Source organism: Cydia amplana, chromosome 15 (assembly GCF_948474715.1).
Source record: "Cydia amplana chromosome 15, ilCydAmpl1.1, whole genome shotgun sequence".
NCBI lineage: Eukaryota > Metazoa > Arthropoda > Insecta > Lepidoptera > Tortricidae > Cydia > Cydia amplana.
In genome coordinates, this window is record NC_086083.1 from 11,368,438 (window position 1) to 11,393,854 (window position 25,417).

The 25,417-nt window shown below is 38.2% G+C and overlaps 1 protein-coding gene across 1 annotated transcript in view; it reads left to right on the plus strand.

Moving 5' to 3' along the window:
* Nucleotides 1-18,337, plus strand: part of LOC134654814 (transient-receptor-potential-like protein) — a 50,638-nt gene extending 32,301 nt beyond the window's left edge. Inside the window, exons 16-25 of the mRNA XM_063510285.1 lie at nucleotides 632-719; nucleotides 1,626-1,821; nucleotides 5,087-5,193; nucleotides 12,526-12,672; nucleotides 13,205-13,296; nucleotides 14,648-14,792; nucleotides 15,365-15,450; nucleotides 15,839-15,952; nucleotides 16,324-16,494; nucleotides 18,182-18,337. Of these exons, the coding sequence (XP_063366355.1) occupies nucleotides 632-719; nucleotides 1,626-1,821; nucleotides 5,087-5,193; nucleotides 12,526-12,672; nucleotides 13,205-13,296; nucleotides 14,648-14,792; nucleotides 15,365-15,450; nucleotides 15,839-15,952; nucleotides 16,324-16,494; nucleotides 18,182-18,337 (1,302 nt within the window). The remainder of the gene's footprint in view (nucleotides 1-631; nucleotides 720-1,625; nucleotides 1,822-5,086; nucleotides 5,194-12,525; nucleotides 12,673-13,204; nucleotides 13,297-14,647; nucleotides 14,793-15,364; nucleotides 15,451-15,838; nucleotides 15,953-16,323; nucleotides 16,495-18,181) is intronic.
* Nucleotides 18,338-25,417: the final 7,080 nt, after the last annotated feature.

Here is a 25,417-nt window from a genome sequence, read left to right on the forward strand (position 1 = left end):
TTGTATAACGCGGCTACACCGCCGTGATGCGAGCATTACTATGTGTCCGCCATGCACCGCAAGATGGACGACGAGCCAGTCACCGAGGACGATGTCAACGAACTGAAGGTAACTATTTATATAACGCGACTTCACCGCCGTGATACATGTTTTAGTGTGGCGCAGCGCAACGTGTCGGCCAGACGCAATATGGACGATTGGTCACGGAGGACGACGTTGACGAGCAGAATGTAACCATTAGTATAACGCGGCTACGCCGCCGTGCTGCGAGCTTTAGTCTGGCGCCACGTGTATCTTAGTTATCTATAGCAGGTAAATGTCTTTAAAAAAAAAGGTATAATAATTGACATCACATATGCGAACAAACTCACAAACAAACAAACTTAAGTAATGTCAGCTTTAGTTAAACAGCTATTGAAATACTTTCCTGAATACCACAGAAGAGGCTCTAAGCGATAAGCCCGCCTGTTGTTACCCCTGTCTTTATATAATTTATGTGTGTCTCTGTAAATGTTTTATTGAGTTTGTGCAATAAAGAGGATTTGTATTGTATTGTATTGTAAGAGGGAGAATAAGTACATTTTACATAGTAGTAGACAATTAAAGAAAATTTATTTAATTTTACTTAAAGGGTGACGTGTCAGCTCTTCGGTATGAGCTGCTTGAAGTCTTTGAGAAGAACGGAATGGATGTGTCTTTCACCGACCGCAAAGAAAAGAGTAAGTAAAGCGTGATATTTTAGACGAGCAGAGTGCATTACATGCCATGATAACACTTAGATTAAATTGGCTGTTGTAAGGGGGGCCGCTACTTAATTTTTACTGGTTTATCGCAGATAAGAGGTTAATGTTTTTCGCCTATATATATGAATCTTCTGGTCTTGTATGCCCATTCTTCGGTACATTATGCATAGAGCCTGGACGGATCCTCGGATTTGTTTTTATTGTAGAGGACATACGATGATACGTATTTTAAATACCTAGTTTCATAGCATATATAATTATAGCAACTTAAGTGCATAAAATTGTAAAAAAATTAGCGCTGTCTCGCCCACGAACTGCATTTTAACACTTTCATTGCCACCCAGCCAAACAAGACATCCGCGCCAGGCCACAAAAATGTCTTCATAAAAAGGTGTAGGTAGTACACGATCCCGACTATCGGGTCGTCCGGCCTGGGAACGAAATCATAAAATACCCGATAGTCGGGTTTTCGGCACTGAATTTGTTAAGCAATTAAAAAATTGATTATGTACCTACTTATATGAAGCCTTTGAAAAATAAATGAAAAAAGAAAAACAAATTTAATTCTCCATCTTCATCATCCAAGATCAATGTTTGACGACCGGTCTGGCCTAGTGGGTAGTGACCCTGCCTGTGAAGCCGCGGTCCTGGGTTCGAATCCCAGTAAGGGCATTTATTTGTGTGATGAGCACAGATATTTGTTCCTGAGTCATGGTTGTTTTCTATGTATTTAAGTATTTGTATATTATATATATCGTTGTCTGAGTACCCACAATACAAGCTTTCTTGAGCTTACCGTGGGGCTTAGTCAGTTTGTGTAATAATGTCCTATAATATTTATTTATTTTATCTTCATCCTCTAATATCCATCCTCTTCTGCAGCGGTCCTCGGTAAACGCATGAAGGTCTGGGAGCGTCGTCTTATGAAGGACTTCCAAGTGGCTCCAGTCGCTCTAGAAGATGAGGGTGACAAGCCACCAGAAGATGGCCTCTCCAGGTTCAGGAGGCTCGCCAAGCTGGCCGTGGCCTCCACCAGCACGTCCAAGTGGGACCAGACGTTGATACAGACTGGAATCTCGTCAGTGACCTTTCATTTTTACTAACTCTTTTTTTCTAAGTCACGATATTCTCGAGACGACAGAAACTTTCAACATGAGCTTACCTAAGGAGCTGTTCATAAATTATGTCATTTATTTTCGACGATTTTTGAGCCCCCCCCCATAAAATCATCCAAAATATGACCCCGTTTCCTCCTACGTCATGCTACCATCATCCGGTGTCCAGACCCCTCCTCCCCAATTTGAAATGACGTAATTTATGAATAACCCCTAAGTGCCTCCGATGTTTTGCACAGCACGGAGTGGGTGCACGCTCACGGATCCCATCGAGGGTAAAATCTGTCACGTGCACCCGCTCCGTGCCGTGCACGCGCGTCCGCTGCAGTTAGCGTTGCTCATACCTACTATTTTTAGGGGTAAAAATAAAAACGTTACCCTATTACTAAGACTCCACTGTCCGTCTGTCTGTCTGTCACCAGGCTGTGTCTCATAAACTGTGATATCTAGACAGTTGAAATTTTCACAGATGATGTATTTCTGTTGCCGCTATAACAACGAATAGGTACTAAAAATTAAATTTGTACGGAACCCTCGGTGGGCGAGTCCGACTCACATTTGTTCGGTTATTGTTCACCCGGTCCGTGCACCCTTTATTTACTAGACTTATTATAATAAGGCATCTAGAGAATTACGATTCCTATACAATTCTGTTTCATTAGCCGTAATTAATATAAATTGTAATGTGTAACGAATAACAATTAGCTTAGTAGTTTATCGTAATTAAGGTGACCTCAGTCTTACTCGTATAAACTATATAATCATGTAGGTACAGTCAGTTGCAATAATATACTACACAACGAAGGCCGCAAAAATATCTGGCACGATGCTATTTGTAGAGCCATAAAAGCGTGGCAAATATTTTTGCAGCCTTCGAATAACATAATTGTTGCAGGTGACTGTACAAACGTATAGTTATAAGACTTATAAGTACGTTCTTGTGGTCAATTATTTTTAAAACCACTTAAACGTAATTTTATATTTTAAAAACCATTAAATCTTTCGAATAAAAAACATCCCGCGCGGCGAAAGAATATAGTTATTTATTTTACAAGGGAGCAAAGTTGTTGTTTAACCGCTCGTGCTAATATTAATAATACCCGAGCAAGCGAAAGATTCCAAAATTGAACCACGAGCATAGCGAGTGGTTCGAAAAATGGAATATTGAGCGTTGCGAGGGTTTCAAAGCACGAGGGTTAAACAAAATTTGCCCCCGAGTGAAACACAAACATTTTTACCTCACCAACCCGAAGCAAATATTAAATGTAAAATATCAAACAAAATCAAGCCAAATCAAATGAATGTTATTAAATATTTATCATCCAAAATGATAATTTAAAAGTCAATTCTACCAGCAAACATTAGAAAACAACTCAAAATTTGCATTTGATTACTTTTCCTGACATGTGAATAAAATGCAACTTTGCTATCAGTTTTTGAAGTGCAAAGTAAGCCTTTCCGAGCTGGCGGTCTAGCATAACTTGCGTTCTCGCGCGCGAGTCCATACTTGAAGTCGCGCCAGATGTATGACTATGAAGTCGCGCGCGAGAACGCAACTCATGCTAGACCGCCTGGTGTGGTGAAAAAAATACGAGTAATTACACATTCAAGAATTGCCACTGCTGATAAAAAATAAAGTGAGGACGCTAAGCACGAAGTGCGAAGTATAAACGATTTCCTATCTCTATCGTACGCGCATAATAATAATATTGCTGTCCCGGTGTCATTCACCGATGGTATTATAGGCGGGACAGCAATATACGTATACACATGCGATAGAGATAGGCAATGACGACGAAATTCTTCGTGCGAAGCGTCCTTACTTTGGTGTATAAGAATAAGAAACCATTTATTGCCACACACAAAACATAGGTTAATTTCAAAATATAATAAAATCAAGAAATTGTCATGTGCGGCAAAAGGAACGGGCTCAGCATACGCTGCGTCAGCCATTTCATCACAAATTGCCTGCGCAGCGCTGGTTTTCAGTCCGTCCCCTTCACTTAACCACATTGATATGTATATCATCGTCATCATCAAATAACTTGCATGTATTTATCACTTTGGTCATAGAGAAATATAGTAAGACAAGAGTGCTCACTCCATACATCAGTTCAGACTATTAATTTCAGTGTCTACATCTAGCATCGAGTAGCGGAACTATCGGTACTGTTACTTGACAATAGATGTAGTAGTAACTGATAGTTCCGCTACTCGATGCTAGATGCTAATAGTCTTTTTAGTACTAAAACTGATGTATGGAGTGAGAACTCTATGTATTTTTTTCTCTATGCTTTGGTAAAGTATTAGGCGCATCTGTACTCGTACGTTCGCTGTGTTCACACACACACACATGAGCAGAATATATACGCGACGTATAAATCACATCTATTGCGTCAAAGTGTGCTCGGTCAAGCGTGAACGTCGGGGGATCCGGGCGAAGTTAAATGTCGACTTATTTATGCCAAATCATTTATCGTTATATCATTAGAGCCAAGATACGATAGTAGTGTACCCTATAGAGTGCTCACATTATGAGCATTTCGCCTCCCGTGGCGAAATACCGAGGCGAGGGCGAGACCATTTCGTGATAAACTTTAACTCACCTATTTTATGCATTGTTGTAGTTTTTAGTTATACTTTTGTATGTAATTTTAGTATTAAGTTTATCACGAATAAAAAACTTGATTCTGAAAAAAAAAATCTGATTACTTGGTCATGGTAGATATAGGTACCTTAGTCAAGGTAATTTTCTTGTACAACTAAAATCATAATATAATAAATGTTACTTTTTCTAATAAATTAATTTTGTATTAAGCAGAAACGCCTGGAAATAATACCACAAAGGTTTATCTAATAGTTTTTGATTCCTTTTATTCCATTAAAATGATTACAAACTGATTTATTTTCCGTATTTTTTTACAAAAATAATGTTAAAAAGTAAGTATGGGCGGTTAAATGTTTCCCCACGTAAGCACTCGCGTGTCACGGAATAGCACTTCCTCTACTATAGGGGTAAGATAATTAATTCAGAAACCTAGAATATGATATTACCTAATTAGTCCGAATATACAAATACGAGAGTTCCCTATGACGGTCTTACCGTCTAAAATTTTCTATGCTGCCATGCTAGTCTTTTCTACATTGCCCTTATGTATTTTTTTGCATTGCAACCTTATAGTTTTTTCACAGAGAAGAAGAATAATGATAAAGTTATTATTACAACAGGTCCCAAATCGGCCGCTGCCGCAGTAGATCGTCCTTCAAGAACCAACAGAACCTCCAGCGCGCTATGGATGAAGCTAGGAAGCTGGTGATGAGGTCGCCAATACCAGGTAGGTATAGCCTCCTAAGGCCCAGCCATACAAACAAAACATCCAAAATTTGCCACTGAAATTTGAACCTAAATTGTAGGAAATAGAGTTGTGTTTGCGTTGTTTGAAAATTGAAAGAAACAAAGCAAAAGCGACTCTGTTCCAATTGAACATGGTTTAAATTACATCGAACTGAATATGTACTATAGGTAGGGCCTTGGGCCTTAGGAGGATAAAATTACTTATACGGGCCGGGGCGGATAACAGGAGAAAAATGGTGCTCAAAAATATCCATACATTTTTCGTTCCTTCTATTCCGTTTGCGGTATCTGATCAAACTTTTGAATGCAGTGGGCAATGTAAGTAACGTAAATTGCATGCAAGTTCTTGCTAGTCTAACTAAACCTCGCTTTATATCTATTAATGCAAGTTCTTGCATCAACTCTACATAAGGTCAACCGAGGTAAATGCGTCTCTTGTGGTAAATGCGTCATTTTAAGATATCTTCGAAACGCAACATATTAGGTATAACTATTATAACCGTCTGCATTAAAAGTTCAGTGACCACAATTCAAACAGGGTTGCAATAGTTCTAAAATGTTCCGTCTAGAAGAAATCTTTACAAGACGCATTTACCTCAAGTGACGCATTTACCTCGGTTGACCTTAAACAATTTTTTTTAAATAAGAACCACTAGATACAATAGATTAGTAAAAGGCGGCATCGTCAAACAGCGGTCTTGACATCACTACGAGAACCGGGGATAGAGCAACACTATGACGTCTGTCATCTAGAGATCGGTTTTTGCGCGTGATCGGCGTCGCGTATTACCTAAGTCCAAAACTCTGATTATTATTGTGATTCCCTAATAAATATTGTTTAAAATGGTGCTCTGGTGTTTTTACCCTTACAGCTTCAGAAGTGCGATAGTGGATTCCCGCCTACTACGATATAATTTATCGAAATTGACATTACGAAATTTACCGCGCGTAGTCCTTCCTTGTTTCATTGTTCTGATCGTTAATCTGATTGTAATGAGTAAATGCACCAACACCACTCATCAGTTAGGGACTTAAATATACAAAGTCCAAGATTGGTGTCAAAATCATACCTACAAGAATAACCTAAAAACTAACCTGTGCCGGCTATTGGCTGCTAGCGTATCGAGCCTTGCCGTGTGTTTTATACATAACATAATGTGATTAAGTATGTCTACATGACATATTAACAAAATGCTATGAACATTTTCTAAAGTTTGTGTCGTGGTAAAATTTACATTCAAGTAAAAAGCATATAAAACAAGTTTGGTAATGTAAATTTAGCCTTGATTGATGCTATATGTATGGTGGTATTATGCTTTCATGATTAACAATGAGTGCTATTTAATACTTTATCCTTTCAGTCAAAATAAAATAGATTACAAGTTTTCAAAAACACTGGAATATTGGTTACAACAACGATAAGGAGAAATTACTTGTTGTTTCACATGTGTGTGTGTGTGATATTACACATGCTTATTGCAACTGAAATAATGCTTTGTTGGTATGTTTTTGGTTTGTGTAATTTCCAGAAATTTGACAGCAATGATTCTTGAATTGAACGACCATACCGTCGTTGAACGCACTAGAGTGACTATCGGGTCAGGCCTCTATAATGAACCCGAATGGACATGGGTAATATTTCAAAGTTAATTGGTTATGGATGCCAGGTATATTATGTCCTAGTGCTCATAATTCATATATGGAGAAAATATGTTGATAAGTGGCTAATTTCCGATGTCATGGAAAATGAGGTATTTATTTAGAAATAAAATGTTTGTTCATGTTGTACATGTATACTAACGGTCAGTATGTGTTACATTGACTGTGTGTGGTTAGTAAAATGCGCTTTGTGAATAAGCGAAAGGTGACATTTATTTCAAGCTGGTTAGTAGTGTCTGTGACAAATGTAGTCACTCCATGTTTCCGGAGCCTCCTCGGACTGAATATTTTAAAAGACAGTTCATATCACATATAACCTCCTGCATCTTTGCAATTAACATTAAGCTGCAGACATACTGATAAATAAGGCAGTGAATCATTTGAGATGTTGAGAAAATTTCTGTCTGTACATATTATTGATTGGTTCTATGTATGAAAAATCTTATGAATGTTTATACAAATTAATTGCATACAGCTTATAGTATGTTGTGGTTGTTGTTTTGTTCATTGGGATGTTGGTTTAAGTTTGCATTGCAAATATTTATCACAAAATGTCATGTTATAAAATGAACCAAAGACATATATTTAAACAGACTTACCAAACTAATGAAAGTTATTGGCATGACATTGTCAAGTGTTTGAGTTATTGACAATGATAATCATTTGTGTTCTAACAGTATGTTTCAGATGCATTTCCTTATAACAAAACTTTATTACTGATGAAGTTTGATGAATTTCCAAGGTTAAAATCTTGTCAAAGAGATGGACATATTGAACAAGATATTTACTGAGCTGAGTATGACACTGGTAAAGCAGGTTGTTGCTAATGGTAAGCGAGGTAAATACTTTCAGGAGTCAATATGGATATTGACGGTCTACATGATACATGTCTTTTACATACAAGTGCGACTGGACTCTAAACGTTCCAGTCCGATAAGTGTTTTATGGGTGAATATTAAACGAAGGTAAATAGCTTGGTTAAAGCTTTCGAAATAACTATTTTAACCCATTCACTGCTAATGAACATTGACCGAAGAATATCATGTCATGAGCTACTGTTTGAAGTTATTGACGGTTTTCGTCTGAACTTGTAGTGTGTTATGGTACCGTTTGCATTAATAAACAGTACACTTTTATTACTTCTGGGTTTCATAAATCAGAAGTTATAAATAATAATATGTTTCACAAATTTTGTGGGTTCACTAAGTATGTATTTCATTGTTTTGAAAAATGCATAAATTGTGGTTTATTATGTTATGAACTCATTTACCTTACAATGTGTGCTTGCATGGCATTTAACAAAATTATTTAGTTTTGTGCAGGTATAAGTTAACCTGGATGATAATGTGTTGAGTTATCTACACATAAAATGCACATGCACAGCTGGAGAAAATCAACCATGTGTGTCTTGGGATTGGAAGCTTTATGGTTTAAGCATATGTGCCATGATTTGACTGATTGGTCATTATCAATATACGAAGTGATGATGGTTGAAAAATACAATTTGTGAAACCTCGATAAGGCGAACCTGGGTAAGAGAGGAACCTCGATAACATGAACTTCTGTTCAGGCTCTACTGTAGTTCAATGTTGGTATAGTAAGAGTGTTGCCTTTATTTAGGGGCACGGAAGAGGCAAGCCAAGTTGCACATGATCATTTACAATTGGTTGCATAGTAGCAACTGTTTATTATTTTATATTTCCCATGTACCGTTTTCAGATTAAGAACTGACTACGAGTATACTCTCAGATTAGGAACTGAGATATAATTTTATGAGACACTCGGATTGAGAACTGAGTGATTATTTTATTTATATTACTTACTCTCGAGTTTGGAATCGAGTTGTGATTTTGTTTTTTCCCAGATTTAGAACTGGGTTACTGTTGTCATACTTATGTGTTTTGTTAACAGGTTTGCCGACTAAAATAAACACATTGTGCTTGATTAATTTTATTAGACACTCGGATTGAGAACTGAGTGATTATTTTATTTATATTACTTACTCTGAATCGAGTTGTGATTTTGTTTTATCCCAGATTTAGAACTGGGTTACTGTTGTCATACTTATGTGTTTTGTTAACAGGTTTGCCGACTAAAATAAACACATTGTGCTTGATTAATTTTATTAGACACTCGGATTGAGAACTGAGTGATTATTTTATTTATATTACTTACTCTCGAGTTTGGAATCGAGTTGTGATTTTGTTTTATCCCAGATTTAGAACTGGGTTACTGTTGTCATACTTATGTGTTTTGTTAACAGGTTTGGCGACTAAAATAAACACATTGTGCTTGATTAATTTTATTAGACACTCGAATTGAGAACTGAGTGTTATTTTATTTATATTACTTACTCTCGAGTTTGGAATCGAGTTGTGATTTTGTTTTATCCCAGATTTAGAACTGGGTTACTGTTGTCATACTTATGTGTTTTGTTAACGGGTTTGCCGACTAAAATAAACACATTGTGCTTGATTAATTTTATTAGACACTCGGATTGAGTCTTGGCAAGGGATGCTATCCTTAATAGGCTACTTCCTGGCGCCGGTAATCGCAACAGAGGCTTTAAGGAGCGGCCTGTTGCTTGTCACTATCCTTGAGAGGGTGGTTGTTGCTGATATTTGCAGTGTAGGCCTTAAGAGGCGGACCATTGCATGTGATATAAGACTATCCTTCAGAGGATGGTTGTTACTGGTATTTGCAGTGTAGGCCTTAAGAGGTGGACCATTGCATATGATATAAGACTATCCTTCAGATGATGGTTGTTGCTGATATTTGCAGTGTAGGCCTTAAGAGGCGGACCATTGCATGTGATATAAGACTATCCTTAAGAGGATGGTTGTTACTTGTATTTGCAGTGTAGGCCTTAAGAGGCGGACCATTGCATGTGATATAAGACTATCCTTAAGAGGATGGTTGTTACTGGCATTTGCAGTGTAGGCCTTAAGAGGCGGACCATTGCATGTGATATAAGACTATCCTTAAGAGGATGGTTGTTACTTGTATTTGCAGTGTAGGCCTTAAGAGGTGGACCATTGCATGTGATATAAGGCTATCCTTAAGAGGATGGTTGTTAATTGTAATTGCAGTGTAGGCTTTAATAAGCGGACCATTGCATGTGATATAGACTATCCTTGGGAGGATGGTTGTTACTGGTATTTGCAGTGTAGGCTTTAAGAGGCGGACCATTGCATGTGATATAAGACTATCCTTAAGAGGATGGTTGTTTACTGGTATTTGCAGTGTAGGCTTTAAGAAGCGGACCATTGCATGTGATATAAGACTATCCTTAAGAGGATGGTTGTTTACTGGTATTTGCAGTGTAGGCTTTAAGAGGCGGACCATTGCATTCCTTAAGAGGATGGTTGTTTACTGGTATTGCAGTGTAGGCTTTAAGAGGCGGACCATTGCATGTCATATAAGACTATCTTTAAGAGGATGGTTGTTACTGGTATTTGCTGCAATGCAGGCCTTAAAAGGCGGACCGTTGCATGTGAGCTTAGATTATCCTTAATAGGCTAATTTTGTTACTGGTATATCTGCAGTGCAGGCCTTAAGCGGCGGACCATTGCATGTGATATAAGACTATCCTTAAGAGGATGGTTGTTTACTGGTATTTGCAGTGTAGGCTTTAAGAGGCGGACCATTGCATGTCATATAAGACTATCTTTAAGAGGATGGTTGTTACTGGTGTTTGCAGTGTAGGCCTTAAGAGGCGGACCATTGCATGTGATATAAGACTTTCCTTAAGAGGATGGTTGTTACTGGTATTTGCTGCAGTGCAGGCCTTAAGAGGCGGACCATTGCATGTGATACAAGACTATCTTTAACAGGCTAGTTTGTTCCTGGTATCTGCAGTGCAGGCTTTAAGAGGCGGACCATTGCATGTGATATGATATTATCCTTAAGAGGACCATTATTTCTACTACCGATGAATGTTTTATCTATATCGTATCGTACTATTTGTTGTTGACCTTGAGAGGTTGGCTTGAGACCTTGTTTACAAAAGGATATTTTAATGACCTGAAGACTGATGATCTCAAGGTTACCTTGAAAGGGTTGCTTGCACTTATACCTTCCAGGGATCGCTGGCGAAGTACCGGATCCAGTAGAGTTGGAGGGAGTGCCTGTTCGAAATACCCAGTTGGAGCGAGTGCGTGCACTGAGCTCCGTGACAACCTTATCGTGAAGGGCCGACTTCTACGGTAGTTGCGCCTACAAGGGCAGTGGTGTCCTAGCCTAGGCAGCTCCGCACATGCATGAGACGTGTGCCATGTTAGCCTCTCACGAGTTGTACGCATTTTTGTGTGTGCATGCGAGGGAGTCTTACATCCTACAACGGAGAAGCCAATTAATATTGAACTGGTGGAGGCTACATCCACCTGGTGAAGACCCAGCTTGCTGCGACTGCGTTGGCTGTGGCAGACTTCAGTGGCTGCACTGATGACAGTGACCTGCGGGGCGCTGGTCGGGTCAGGCGATGGCCGAGCTAAAAGGCGGCATCGTCAAACAGCGGTCTTGACATCACTACGAGAACCGGGGATAGAGCAACACTATGACGTCTGTCATCTAGAGATCGGTTTTTGCGCGTGATCGGCGTCGCGTATTACCTAAGTCCAAAACTCTGATTATTATTGTGATTCCCTAATAAATATTGTTTAAAATGGTGCTCTGGTGTTTTTACCCTTACATTAGCTATAACGAAGTAAAAAGTAATTAAGAAAACCCGACTAAATCTAAACTCAGACAAAGGGCGGTTCGCGGTACGTCGTTAAACCTTATTTGAATTAATTATTATTAAAGTCACAGCATTTTATTAGAAATGTCTTTAAGGAAAGATTACTTTACAATTTAAGACACGGTAAATTAAAGTACATTGAACTCTCATACACAAATTATAAATTCTTCTGATCTTGAGAAAGGACGTTTTTCTTTAATGCATATTCGCTGCCAGCAACTCGCCAGGCGGGTGCTCTATCCGTAGTCGCTTTTCGCTACATACGGTTTTCCCATGTTATCACTTATCGGCTACGCTCGTATATCTTATATAATTAAATTGGTAAATCAATATCATACAAAAATCGACCTAGTCCCGTAGTAAGCGCAACAAGTCTTGTGTTGTGATAGAAATATGTAGTCAGAAAACGTCCATAACGGAAGAACAAATGTGACGTTTTCGACCTAAAGGTACCACATTGTCGGTTATCGATAAGGTTGATTTCAAATTGAAGCTAATGGAAATAGAGCCTTATTGACAACCGACGCGACAATAAGGGCTCATTTAGACGATACGAGAACTCGCATGCGAGTTTCATTACATTACGGGTTTAGATCGGTCGGTTGAATTGGACGTAACCAACAGTCCGCAATGTAACTAAAATCGCATGCGAGTTCGCGCGCCGTCTAAATCAGCCCTAAGTATACCTACTCTTTTGGTTGAAAATGGCAGAAATATCCGTGGTGAACAAAGCTTCGCACACAGGATCACTACTGACCGACTAAGCGCCACTTACACCACCCTACAAACCCGGGGTTAATCGGTAAACCCGTAACCCAGTGTCAAACTGTACTGGTAACCATGGTAACTACCGGTTAACCCCGGGTTAGTGAAGTGCAAGTGGCCCTAAGGCCGTTAACTCTTCCCTTGTTGCAGAGGGCTCTCGAGGTGCGTCACCCGTCTCCATGCCAGTTACCCCTGGCCACACCCTGCTGGAGCTGATCAAGGATATCTCCGAGGATGTGGGACCCACTCCTGAAGGAGGATCCACTCCGTTAAACAAGTCACCATGGAAACCACGTAGTGAGCATGTCTTTGCTCTCTCAAAGTACCACGATTTCTAAACAGAGCAATCATTCGATTCAGCGCAAAAAATACACGAAAATGATACCTCACTTGCCTAGTTTGTGAAACGTGATTGTTTTTAAATGAACCCCCTGCACATACCCCCCGAAAAGGAGTTAGGACGTCTAAAATTTGATAGGACACGGCAGATCCTCATTTCTAGTGCCAAGATTAAGGTCATAAACAAAGCTTATAAAATACGCTACTTTTCCTGTACTAGTTTTAAATATTGAGTTCGTGTTTTGTCTTCCACACACCAATATACACACACCACATAACACAACACATTTACATTCGCCAATAGGTTCCTTAGCAAACTATTGGCAAACAATTATGTACCTTACATGTACCTACCGCGACAGAGATAGGTAAATATAGCATTCTACTTTGAAAGTCAGCAATGCTGATTATGCTTATCCAAAACTTGGATATTTTTCTTCACGGTAGTTTAAAAACAGTAAGGCGAATACAGTAGTTATGTTCGATTCAGGCACTGGTGCTTTACTGGGTGCTGCAATGAAGAGTCCCTGCCGGGGCAGCTCGCCCAAGCCTCGAACCACAACTCCTGTCCCGCTGAACATGGTACGTTACGTTTACCTTTGGAGCCGGTCTACCTAGCTTTATTTGACGTTCATAAGCGCATTGTAATTATGCCTACTTGAATAAACTATCTTTTATCTTATCTTATCTTTTTTAAGGATAAATATCTGGGAGACCGAGCTTTGCTCGGAAAAATATAAAAACTCAAAAATGCGCGTTTTCCCAGAGATAAGACCTAGCTATTCAGTGTTGTGAATAACGCTTATTTATAGGCTTAAAGACTCGAGCCTTCAAGACTCGTAAGTCTTGAAGACTCGACTATATTTGAGAATTGTATTTATTTATTTTACGCGTATGGATGCAAGAAATCGTCTTTGCCGCCTGTGAGGCGTTAAACCTCGAGAGTCTTAAGGGTTCGAGTTTTTAAGCCTCAAAATTAGCGTTATTCACAACACTAAGCTATATCGATTTTTCGCCCCCGAAAACCCCCATATAATAAATTTAATCATTTAAATAAATGATGAAATAATCAATAATTGCTCGTTTAAAGGTATTAGATTAGATATAAGGACGCAACCATGAAGAATTTCGTTCATTGACCCGTCCTGTTTCTGTTTCTATCGAACGCGCTTTAATTATATTCCTGTCTAGCTCGCACAGTGGCATTGACAACCGGCATCATGGGCGAGGCTTGTACTTGCTATGTCATGTAAAAAAAATGTTTGCTTGACATTATAGTTTTTCCATTTTTTCCACCTTAGCAATTTTCAGCTTAGGCCCAATTCGCGCGAGAGATTTTTCTACGCGCGTTAAAAAAGCGTTTGAATGGCACAAATGGATACATGAGTATTTATTCACACGATGGCGGTGGCGCTTATTATTAAGCGTTATTGGATTTTCGACTTTAAGCGTTGGTCGTTAAGTCGAATTTAGCGTGTGGACGGAAGCGCTTTTTTAACGCGCGTTAAAAAAGCGCTCGTTAGTAGGAGGCCTTAGTGTTTGGTTTCTCTTCAAGAAAATAAATAAAAAACTACATTTAAAACGGTTATCCAGTGCGTTTTGTACTTTTTTTTTTTTAATTTTTTTACAAGCAGAAACGTCTGCGGCCGATGCTATTAAGAGTATTAAGCTTAGAATAAATTTAAAAGTGGAAAAATTACTGTCTTGGGTGAGACTTGAACTCACGGCCTCTGGATCGATATTCCAGCGCTCTGCCATCTGAGTAACCAAGACCTCATCCATAGCCAGCAAATCTTTCCACCCTTAGCGACATCTACCGTAAGAGCGTTACACTTCTTAAACGGCTACCGGAGTTCCAAGTCATATTAGAGATTCACCAGTTACAATGTGCTACCTATACTATTTTTTTTTACTTATTTCTTGTTTTTATCAGGGGATAGTAGTAACTCCAAGGCCGTCACCGCCGTCACCGGCGCCATCACCAGCGCCATCGCCGGCGCCCACTCCGCGGAGTCCCAGCCCGGTGCCAAGCACGTCAGCGAGGCCAGTCAGCCCGGTGCCTGAAGAACAAGAAACTGGTAACATTATATACATACTCGTATAGGGTCAGTTGCACCAACCTGTTTGTCATCGTTAAACAGTTCGCAAAACTTTATTGCATGGAAAGTTTCATAGTAAACCGCCGCGGTGGGCCGGGTGACGTTGATCAGTCTGCCTAGTGCGGATAGTGCAACTGGCACAGTCTGTCAAGCGGGATACGTCAGAAGCAATGCAAAGCATACTAAAGTATGATATCCCTAGGAAACGAACAAAAAGCAGCGATGTAAACAACGATGAAATGTAAACAAAACAGTTCCACAGATAACTGCCATGCGATTCTCAAAAAATTCTAACGTAGTCTTGCTAACCCGCGATTTTTTTTTAAATTTGCCGCTATATTTATTAAATCATCAGTGTCAGCCACTACGTGCGGTCTACCGGTGTCAAGCACTATAGTGCCAGAAGCACAAAAAAAATATGATGCTCCACCAGCCCCACCTGTGCTTTTACAAAATTGTATGACCTTGGTAGTACAAAAATATCCTATCGAAAACTAATATGAATGGTTTTTTCTGGTTATAATTGATTTTAATTACTTATTCTTGTTTAGAACCAACACCATTGGTAGGAAAGCGTGTCCCTGGCGACTCACCACCAAAGGTCATCAAGCCTGGACCACCGGCACAAGATGACCAGGTGAGGCAAGGTCATCCTGCGTTACTGATATTTCATTAAACACGTATATTAGTATCTAATACATTCACACATACATTAATCGTGTATTCTATTCTATAATTATCGGTTCGGAAATACCGCAGGCGACAGTTTATTCCACAGTGTAGCTGTGCAAGGCCGGAAATTTCTGGAGAAACGCAAAACAACCCCGTGTTGCCGGTGTCCGTGGGCAACGGTAATCGCTCCCTTCGGGCGATTCGTCGTCTCCTCGTTTGCCACCTTGTATATATGTATATTATATACTCGTGTTTTTTCTATATCATCTCGCTAATGAAAGTTCGTTATATGCCTCTTATAATTTTTAGTCAAAACCAATGACAACTTAGACATTATTATTTTGGCTGAACAGCCGTCAGCAGAAGACAAGCCTCCTGAGGACATTGCAGTCGCCAGACCAGTGGCCCCAGAAATAAAACCTACAGAAGGCGCCATACCACCTCCGCCCGCGCCGGTCAAACCTAAGGTAAAATATACGAAAGCAAAACGAGGTACAGACGAATGTTTTAATTGATGACTCATTTTATATATACCTTGTCACAGTGACAATAGTATGAGGTCTTTCATATTGATTGCCACTGTGACAAGGGACGATATGGGTCATAAAGCGTCAGCAATGAATTGTCATTGCTGACGCTTTATGACCCATAAAATATTAATTTATGACCACAGACATTGGTCTGTGGTCATAAATTAATACTTTCGACCGTACAACCGTTAGACCCACCAAAAATAGAAAAATTAACGCTCGTATACTTATTTCTATAAAGGCGTCTGAACTTGAAAAAGTATCATAATAAGAAAACACCTTACATAAAACGCAATGTTCACCCCCAGGCTCCACCAGCACCAACAATGGAGGTGACACCGAGCACGCCACCCAAGTCCCCCACGACGTCAAAGCCCCCCTCGCCCCCCAAATCCCCCGCCCCGAAGCCCCCTTCGCCCCCTAAGTCCCCTGCTACGTCGTCGGTGAGGGCTCCAAGCCCGCAGACTTCAGCGCCTCCGGTAAGTTCTTCCCAGGCTCCACAGAAGTCTTCCAAGTCCGTCCAAGTCTTCCACTTTATAGATCACATCAAAATTATTACAAACGAATAATAATACTGAACGAATGAAAAATGGACAAGTAAGTTAGATCAATCCAAAACGTCAGCGATATATTACTTTTATAAATTATAAATTAGGATAAAAGGAAACGCATGTACTTACTCCTACGTATAGGTAACAGCATTAATACAATCGGAATTCAATTATTTACCGTATTTTTGCGGAATATGTCCTACCCTACTATACTAGCATTTAGTTGTACCTACGATATCATTAGATATATCTAGGTAGGTACCAAACGAAAGTAGGTAATTTTAGTTATCTATATATTGCTATCAGTTTAATTATATTTTGTTTTGCATTCCCTCTTAATATAAACCTGTCAAAATACACGTATTTTAAGGTAAATACCTTAAAATACGTAACTTTCATCAGCCGCTTTGATAACGCCACAAATATTTCCGTCACGGAAATACGTATTTTTGACGTGAAACATCCTTTGTTCAAAAGGATAATAAGTTCAAAGTAATTATTTATAAAAACATTTTCATTTTAAAAGCACGCAAACAGTCTGTAGGTAGTAGGCTGTTTTGAAAAATATTTGTTACAGTTTTTAGGGTTCCGTAGTCAACTAGGAACCTCTTACCTTTGCTTTTCATTCTCTTACCTTTGCGTTGTCTGCAAGACGCGAAGGAGTTAAGTATACAAATACAATAAAATATGTATGATCCATACCTAGGCGACGTGAATTTTAGAGAGAATAGAATAGAGAGCGTTTATTCGTGACAAAAAATAAAAGAAAACAACAAGTAACATAACAACATGATAGTCACGAAATAGTCCCGACCTCCCGACTCAGCATGGTGCTAGCCTGGCTAGGCTAGCGCTGGTCTTCCGTCGGGGCCACGATCTTTTACAGCACAAAGTTATAAAAAAAGCACACGGTCATTATAAAAAAGAAAAATTAAAAGAAAAATCCATTATTATAACATTAACAAAACACAACAAAACATGGGTGGGTTATTTATTATTAATTTTCACATCTCCTATTAGAAAAGAGCTTTTTATTCCCTGCTAGGAGGGATCAAAGTGGCACTTTTCCTCCCTGCTAGGAGGGATCAAAGTAACACTTTTCTGTTCTAGCACACTATTTTTAATTTTTTTTGCACATTTTTTTAGCTTAAATAATCTGTTTAAGCATCAGATTGTGTCAACACTAAGATTTTTTTATTATCCTCATAGTTGATGTGAAAAGCAGTATGTGTCACACGGTATCAAAATTATTTCGTCTTGGGCGTTAACACTTGAATCCCTCGGATCATTACGCTCACAATTTTACTTTAGAATCCATCGCTTCATTCAGGATTCAATGTACGCCCTTGACGGAAATATTATTATATCATTTTGATCCCTTTTTTTTTTTTTTTTTTATTTATTACTCATGGCCACAGACTAGCCGAGGCGAAGACGTGGCCTACGATGGAGCGAGTCTGCCCAGAAGGTGCCTGTTCACCCTTGATTTGAAGGTTGCCGGGTTATATGAGCTCGGAAATATAGACGCCGGCAAGGAATTCCATTCCTTGGCAGTGCGCATAAGGAAGGACTACCTTGTAACACTAACTACTATTGAAAGCTCGCCATTTTCCAGCGCTCACCCACCCCGCCAGGCTCGGCCCCGCGGCTGACCTCGACGTCTAGCACGGAGCAACTCATCCCCCCTCCCTCGCCGGAGCCCCTCCGCCCTCAGGTCAAGATCGAGGAAGTCAAGACCATCAAGAGGCAACCCAAGTATGGATGGCTATAGATGTACAAACCAGGGATGTTGCGGATGCCGATTTTTTGACATCCGCGGATGCGATGCGGATTTTTAAAGGCTCACATCACAAGGGTTCCGTACATTAAGTCCCACTCACGCTTGACTGCTCATTTCTAATAGGGTTTTTTGGTTAATGACTAAATTACCTAGCAGTCTAGCACTTACGCCGATGCTAAGACGTTCCTGTACCGATCTGTTCCACATCCGCATCCGCATTAAATCCGCATCGAATTTATGCGGATGCGGAAGCGGATGTTGAAAATAATGCGGATGTTCCGCGGTTGCGGATGCGGATGCGGATGCGGATATTCGCAACATCCCTGGTACAAACATAGACAGAGATAATCATACTAGTACCTATCTTTGTCTTATACTAGTACTAGCACCCAAAAGAAAAGGATGAGTCTAGTTTTGTTTTGTTCTTATTTACTGACAAATCTTGTTTGACTAATTATACATACAGTTTTTATTTAGTTTCAATGTTAATTTAATACTTGATTTTGATGTTATATTTATTTATTTTTAGACAAGGAATACCAACAGTTATTAACGATTCCTTTAGCTTATTAGCAGAGCCAATTACAGGAACTCGTAGAAATTGGGAATGTAAATACATGCAAAGCACATGTGATACAGTGAAAATGAGATATTTCAAAATCCAAATAAAAGCAGATAATTTGAGGGCAATCAGTAAAAACAGTCATAAATTTACACAGAAGCGAAACAAGTAAGTACATTTTTATAATTGGATGAACAAAATGGATCGGGCACAATTTATTTAAAATACAAAACAAAATAAAACATGAGTTAAAAAATCTGAATTGTTCGACCTAGTTTGATGGAATAAAATCAATTGTATTATTTGTGGGAATAGACACTCACGAAGTGTTACTGTGCCTTAGTAGTTTTAATATGAGTTTATTTAATTGAGTACTACTACTACTACTATCTTGGAGGATACGAGGGGCGTTCAAAATATTCTCGGTATTGATATCTTACAACCTCTTCTAAAATTTCTTTCGTTACTGGCCGCTAAGGTTTATTCATTGACATTAAAAAAAAGTATAATTCGAACCGAGATGTTCTTTTGTTTTTCTGCAATTGCTGAACAAACATGAACATCATGTGGGAATTGACAATGTTAACTAAATTAGAACATCGATGCGTGATAAAATTCTTGACAAAACAGGGTAAAAATCAAAAAACCATAAAAGAGGAAATGGATTGTGTTTACCGTGAGTCTGCTCCTTCTTTATCTACCATTCAAAAGTGGTCAAGCGAGTTTAAACGTGGAAGGGAGAGTGTTGAAGACGACCCTAGACCTGGCCGGCCTGTAGTAGCTACTTCACAAGAAAATATTGATAAAGTGGAAAAACTTATATTGGAAGATGGTCGAGTGAAGGTAAAATCTATAGCACAAGTAACCAATCTCTCTATTGGTACCGTACATGATATTATCCATGACCATCTTAATATGTCAAAAGTAAGTGCAAGATGGGTTCCGCGAATGCTGACTCGGCTTCAAAAAGACATGCGTGTAGCTTGTTGTTCCGATTTTATTGACCTGTGCGGTGAAAATCCTGATGAGGTGCTGCAAAGAATAGTTACTGGAGATGAAACCTGGGTTCATCATTATGACCCAGAGAGTAAACAAGAGTCCATGCAGTGGCACATTAAGGGTTCAGCTCATCCCAAGAAGTTCAAGGTCATCCCTTCAGCTGGCAAGGTCATGGCCACGATATTTTGGGATTGTGAAGGAGTATTACTGATCGATTATAAAGAAAAAGGTGTAAATATCACAGGACAGTACTACGCTAACATTCTACGTCAATTAAAGGATGCAATCAAAGAAAAGAGGCGAGGAAAGTTAACCAAAGGTGTTATGCTTCTGCACGACAACGCCCCGTCCATACTGCTCATATTGCCAAGGCAGCTATTGTTGAATGTGGGTTTGAAACTGTTACTCACCCACCGTATAGTCCGGACTTAGCCCCCAGCGACTTCTGTTTGTTCCCCAATCTTAAAAAGGATCTGCGTGGAAATAAATTTTCCGATGATGAAGCATTGAAGGCGGCAGTGGAGGAGCATTTTTACACCAAAGATAAAAAATATTTTTATGCAGGATTAAAAAAAATAATTGATCGATCTTTTAAGTGTATGAACATAGGGGGGGAGTATATTGAAAAATAAAAATATCAAACTTTTCGTACTTGTTTGTTTTCATTCTCATACCGAGAATATTTTGAACACCCCTCGTATCATCAAACGGAGACACCTCGTCTGTAATTTTCTGTACAAAACAGTCGGCCGATTTTTGCGCGGGAGGGGCACGTCAAATGTATACGTAACGTAAAAATAGCCATATCAGATAATAAATGTCAGTCCATACATTGTGTATGACCATTGGCCGCCTATTTTCGACAAAGGGGAACGCCAGTTAATGGCTACTCCGTTTGGTTATATCCTCTAAGGCTACTATTTATGTTGGTTTGATTGGAATAACAAGAACAAACTTTGAATTAGTAATCTCTTTTGAACAATTTATAAATAGTGCTTACCTACTAAAGAACATTATGTTACATTTTCCACAAAGAAGACTTACGAAAGCTTTTCTGCGCCTTTTAATTTTAGGTAGCTTTTTTAAAAGAAAAAATACAGTTTTATTCTTTGGAAACAAGATCCTATTAATTTTATTGTTGTTTTATTTGTTTTTTTCTTAGTTACTCAATTTACAAGTGTTAACTGCTATGAGTCATATTTATCCAAAGCTTATTTGTTAATGTAAATATAATATTTACCTGAAGCAGGTTAATGCTTCTCATCACTTGTATGTTAAGGTTGTTGACATTATGAGCCAAATAATCTGCCGAATCATTGCCATTAACACGAAGGATACTTTACATGAGATTTTTCAAAAGGTTTTACTGTCAGCCGTAATTAAGACCTTGTAGATGAAAATTTAAGGTTCATTTTCGAACTAACTTAATACTATAGGTACCTTATGTATAATTATTTGTAGGTAAAAGTGTCGTGAACTTCGGAGTGATATATTTACGGTAAGGTGGTAAATATACTACCACAAGTTTAAGGCTCTGTGACCCTGTTTTCATAAACCTTTGCAACCTTTAAAGTGAAAGAACTTAAGTACTTTAGGTACTAAAATAGTCTGTTCTTAGACAAGAACTCTTTCAATATATTTTTTAATGGTAAGTATTCAATATCATTTCAATGCTTCAATTTGAGACATTTAATATACCTAGGTAAACTATTCATATGTCTCAAAACATTCTCAGTATTTATTATATTTCTTTTAATAGTTACAATCTTCTGGTCGACAACCGTTAACGAAATTGCTTGTGCTTGCTGATTTCAAATTATTTGTAATTCGGAAAATGGATATCGTTAAGTAATTGCATTACTTTTGATTTATATAAATATTGATTTGCGTCGCAATCCCAGTGAGTGCTTAGCCAGTAATATTTTAAGGGTAAATTAATAAATTTACTTTTTTGTAGAATTATATTACATCAATTGGAAATATTTTCACAAAAGAAAACAGGTTAGATATTGTTCGATGGTATTTTTTTAATTATGACATAATTCTGTAGTTAACTCATGTGTACAAGTACAGAGATTTGTTGTTAAAAAGTTAATCAAATGATGCTAAATAAAACATAAAGAACTTACATTGAAATACAATTATATTTTTACATGATTTATCACTATGTACCTAAGAAAATTTGTATGTAATATTCATTGTCTCATTGATATTTTTAACACTGCCGTCCGGTTTTATATTCTCTCTATTTAAAAAAAAACATTGATTTGCGTGTTAGGTATACCTAATACAATACAATACAATACCATTTATTTCTCTCATATAAGCTTACAGTAGTTTACCAATTCGCTTACACGGTAAAATAGAAGATATGACACATTAACAAATTATAAATTCAAAGAAGTAAAACTCAAATACAGTGAAAACAAAACAAATATAGAGCAGATAGGAAATCAAATACAAATAGCGGCATAGCCATAAACAAAGGTAAAAATTTAATATTAACTACCAAGTTCAGTATCGTTTATAGCAGACATGGTGGCTTTGATAATAGGTATGCGTTTAGTTTATGTTGTAATCTACCTTTAATAATAATACTATAATATGTTTATTATTGTTTTGTTTAGGTTTAGACTTTGACAAGGTGTTTCGTGGCAGTAACAAACCCCTTAATTGATTTCTATTTATATGTATCAATACAATCAATCACGAAGGTAATCATTACGGAATTAGCTAATGTATTTTGCCGTGTGTACATTGTAATGTTCTTAGTTGAGGTATTTGTATCTAGATATACAGGAATTAACAACGGTTGGCTTATAATAACCTTTCAAATGTGAGTGGTGGTCATAAATCGTGCGTTCAAACCTCGGTTGTGCCGTATAAGGCAAAAAGAATCGTTATCGAAAAAAGTGCTGAAAGATGAAGCTACTAAGGCTAAGGGATACATATTTGTATAACGTGTTCTATTTTTGAAATGTCAGCCTGGTAAAGGGTTTATTGCGTCCGTATTGTCCCTAGCTACTTAATAACTAGAACAGTTTCACTGAACTGAAATTCAGTGAACAACTGAAACTTTATTCCATGTGCTCGATACAGTCATGGACTTGTTCAGGGTTATAACTGCGAAAATCTAAGTTCCTTCCAAATTGCTGGCATTTTTCTCTGTCACTAATATAATTACGCCTTCATTGGAGTAAAGAGAAAGATCCCCGCAATTTGCTAATTTCGGTTTTCGCGATAGCCCCTCAGGTCAGGATCAAGATGGATGAAATGACCATGATAAAATTTATAAAGTAAACCCTTAATAACTCGACAATGAAGTCCGTGACTATCTTTAAACAAACACAATATATTAATGTACTCAAAGGCCAATCTATCAGAAGGCATATTGTTCAATTATTATAGGTATATAAAGCTATATTATTGTAAATATTCCGTTTTCCCGCAGCCTCGTTTCCTCTACAGCCTCTAGTAAAATGACGAAATGTCCTCCTTTTGATCGTAGATACACAGTGACATATCAATTTCCGTAATACTCATAAACGACTTCCGGTTAATTAAAATGATTTTACTTGAATTCCTATAACAGCTCGTGCATTATGAAATATATTAATGACGGATTTTATAAAATTTAATCCAGAAAATAAATATATGCCTAAATAAATATATGCCTAAATATTTTGGTTATTAGTTTTGTAAAACTCGCGACGCTTTTGCCCCTTTTGACAACATGTCGTTAGAACGGTAACCAAATAAAATGAAATCAATAATAATAATTTAGTTTTTTAATTGAATGAAATAACAATGTAGTTTTTTTTAACAGAGTAAAATGTGTTAATTAAAAACTAGATGTGCCCAGTAATTAATGGATAACCTGCTAACCAACAACAGGGCACCTAAGGCTGTTCCGGGAAATGCACTTATAGGTCTAGTAAAAAGACATGGTTTTCGAGATAATCGAACTTTACTAAGTATTTTTTTTAATAGCTAGGTGATTGAAGTTAAATCGTAGCATTTTCTGGACCAGCCTAAGGTGCCTTGTCGGTGGTTAGAAGGTTATCCACTAATTACTGGGCACCCTATATAACAGCGACAAAATAAACTAGAATGAGCTACTAAAGAGTAAATTGACTTAATCGACCGTATGACGGCTGCCTGCCACTGGAAGGGTTAAGAGTTATGTAATTCAGAAGAAACTATTGTAGTACTTAGTTTGTTATTTATTTATAAGATTGCTGCGCCCTTGCAGGGTCCATATTATGTATAGGTACCTACCTACCTAATATTATGTAATATGTTTGCAATAAATGCTTTTGACTTTTAATTAGGGACAATGAGGATCACACTGTTTCCTTCCCGATGAGATGAGTAATAAAGATCGTGTGAAGCGACATTTGAACTTTGAAAATCTGTTTTTGATACGAGCGCAATGCGTTGCGAGAAATAACTCAAATAACATAGATATTTCTCGCAACGCATTGCGCTCGTCCCAATATAGGTATACTTATGTACCAGGGGAGTAGGTACTCGGAGAAGTGATGTCATCCTGTTGAAAGATGTGAAAAAGCACCGCGTCAGTGTAAGGCCTGAGTGGACGCTCGAGTTGGGCGTTCAGCGGGGCGGGGCGTGCGGCGTGCATGTTAAACAAATGCAAACGTATAGGAGCGGCCTTTGTGCACGCTGCTTAAATCACATGTGAGCCCGACGCCACGCTGCACGCCCGCCCCGCCCCGCCGAACGCTCCGCTCCGAGCGTCCACTCAGGCTTTACACTTACCGAATCGGCATCGAATACGCGGATAACAAATGGCGCGAGCAGAGTGCGTAGTTTCAGAGCGTCAAATTCATGACTAATGTGAATGTCTGTTAGACCCTCTTGTCGGCCTTAGTTCGTTATTCAATGGCGATATGGTTTCGGTGTCCGTTTCACATCGTTATTGACGTAACTTGACGTAACAGATATAAATAAGTTGTACCTAAAGGTACCAAGATTATTCAATTCAATTCATTTATTTAATTCAGACATACTTACATATCCATAAAATTGTTATTTGATTGACCGTTTAATATAAAATTGTATTAGATATGTAAAGTTTAAGACAAATTGATGCTTGTAATTAGAGAGCTTAATGTACGTACTGTACGGTTTCGTACATTATGCAGGCAACTCAGGTTATTTTGTTATAGGTATTTTGGTGTCAATCAACTATTTCTTGTTGTTATTCTGTCCCATCAGCGAGGAGACAATAGTAGCATAGATTGTTAGAAAAACTGCTGTACTATGTTCTACTAACATGCTCATGTCCCATTATGGAAAGGTCTTATAACTACCATAAAATGCAAGTTTGGTTCATGTTTTTACTAGTACGGAGGAATCGTTTCCTACTCTTACGAACAACATGTTGTAATGTTAAAATTGTATTTAAAGGAAAATAAATAAATTTAAATTTAAATACGAAAAACCTAAAATTTTAAGAGTGACTCAGGAGACCGTAACCATAGAAACGT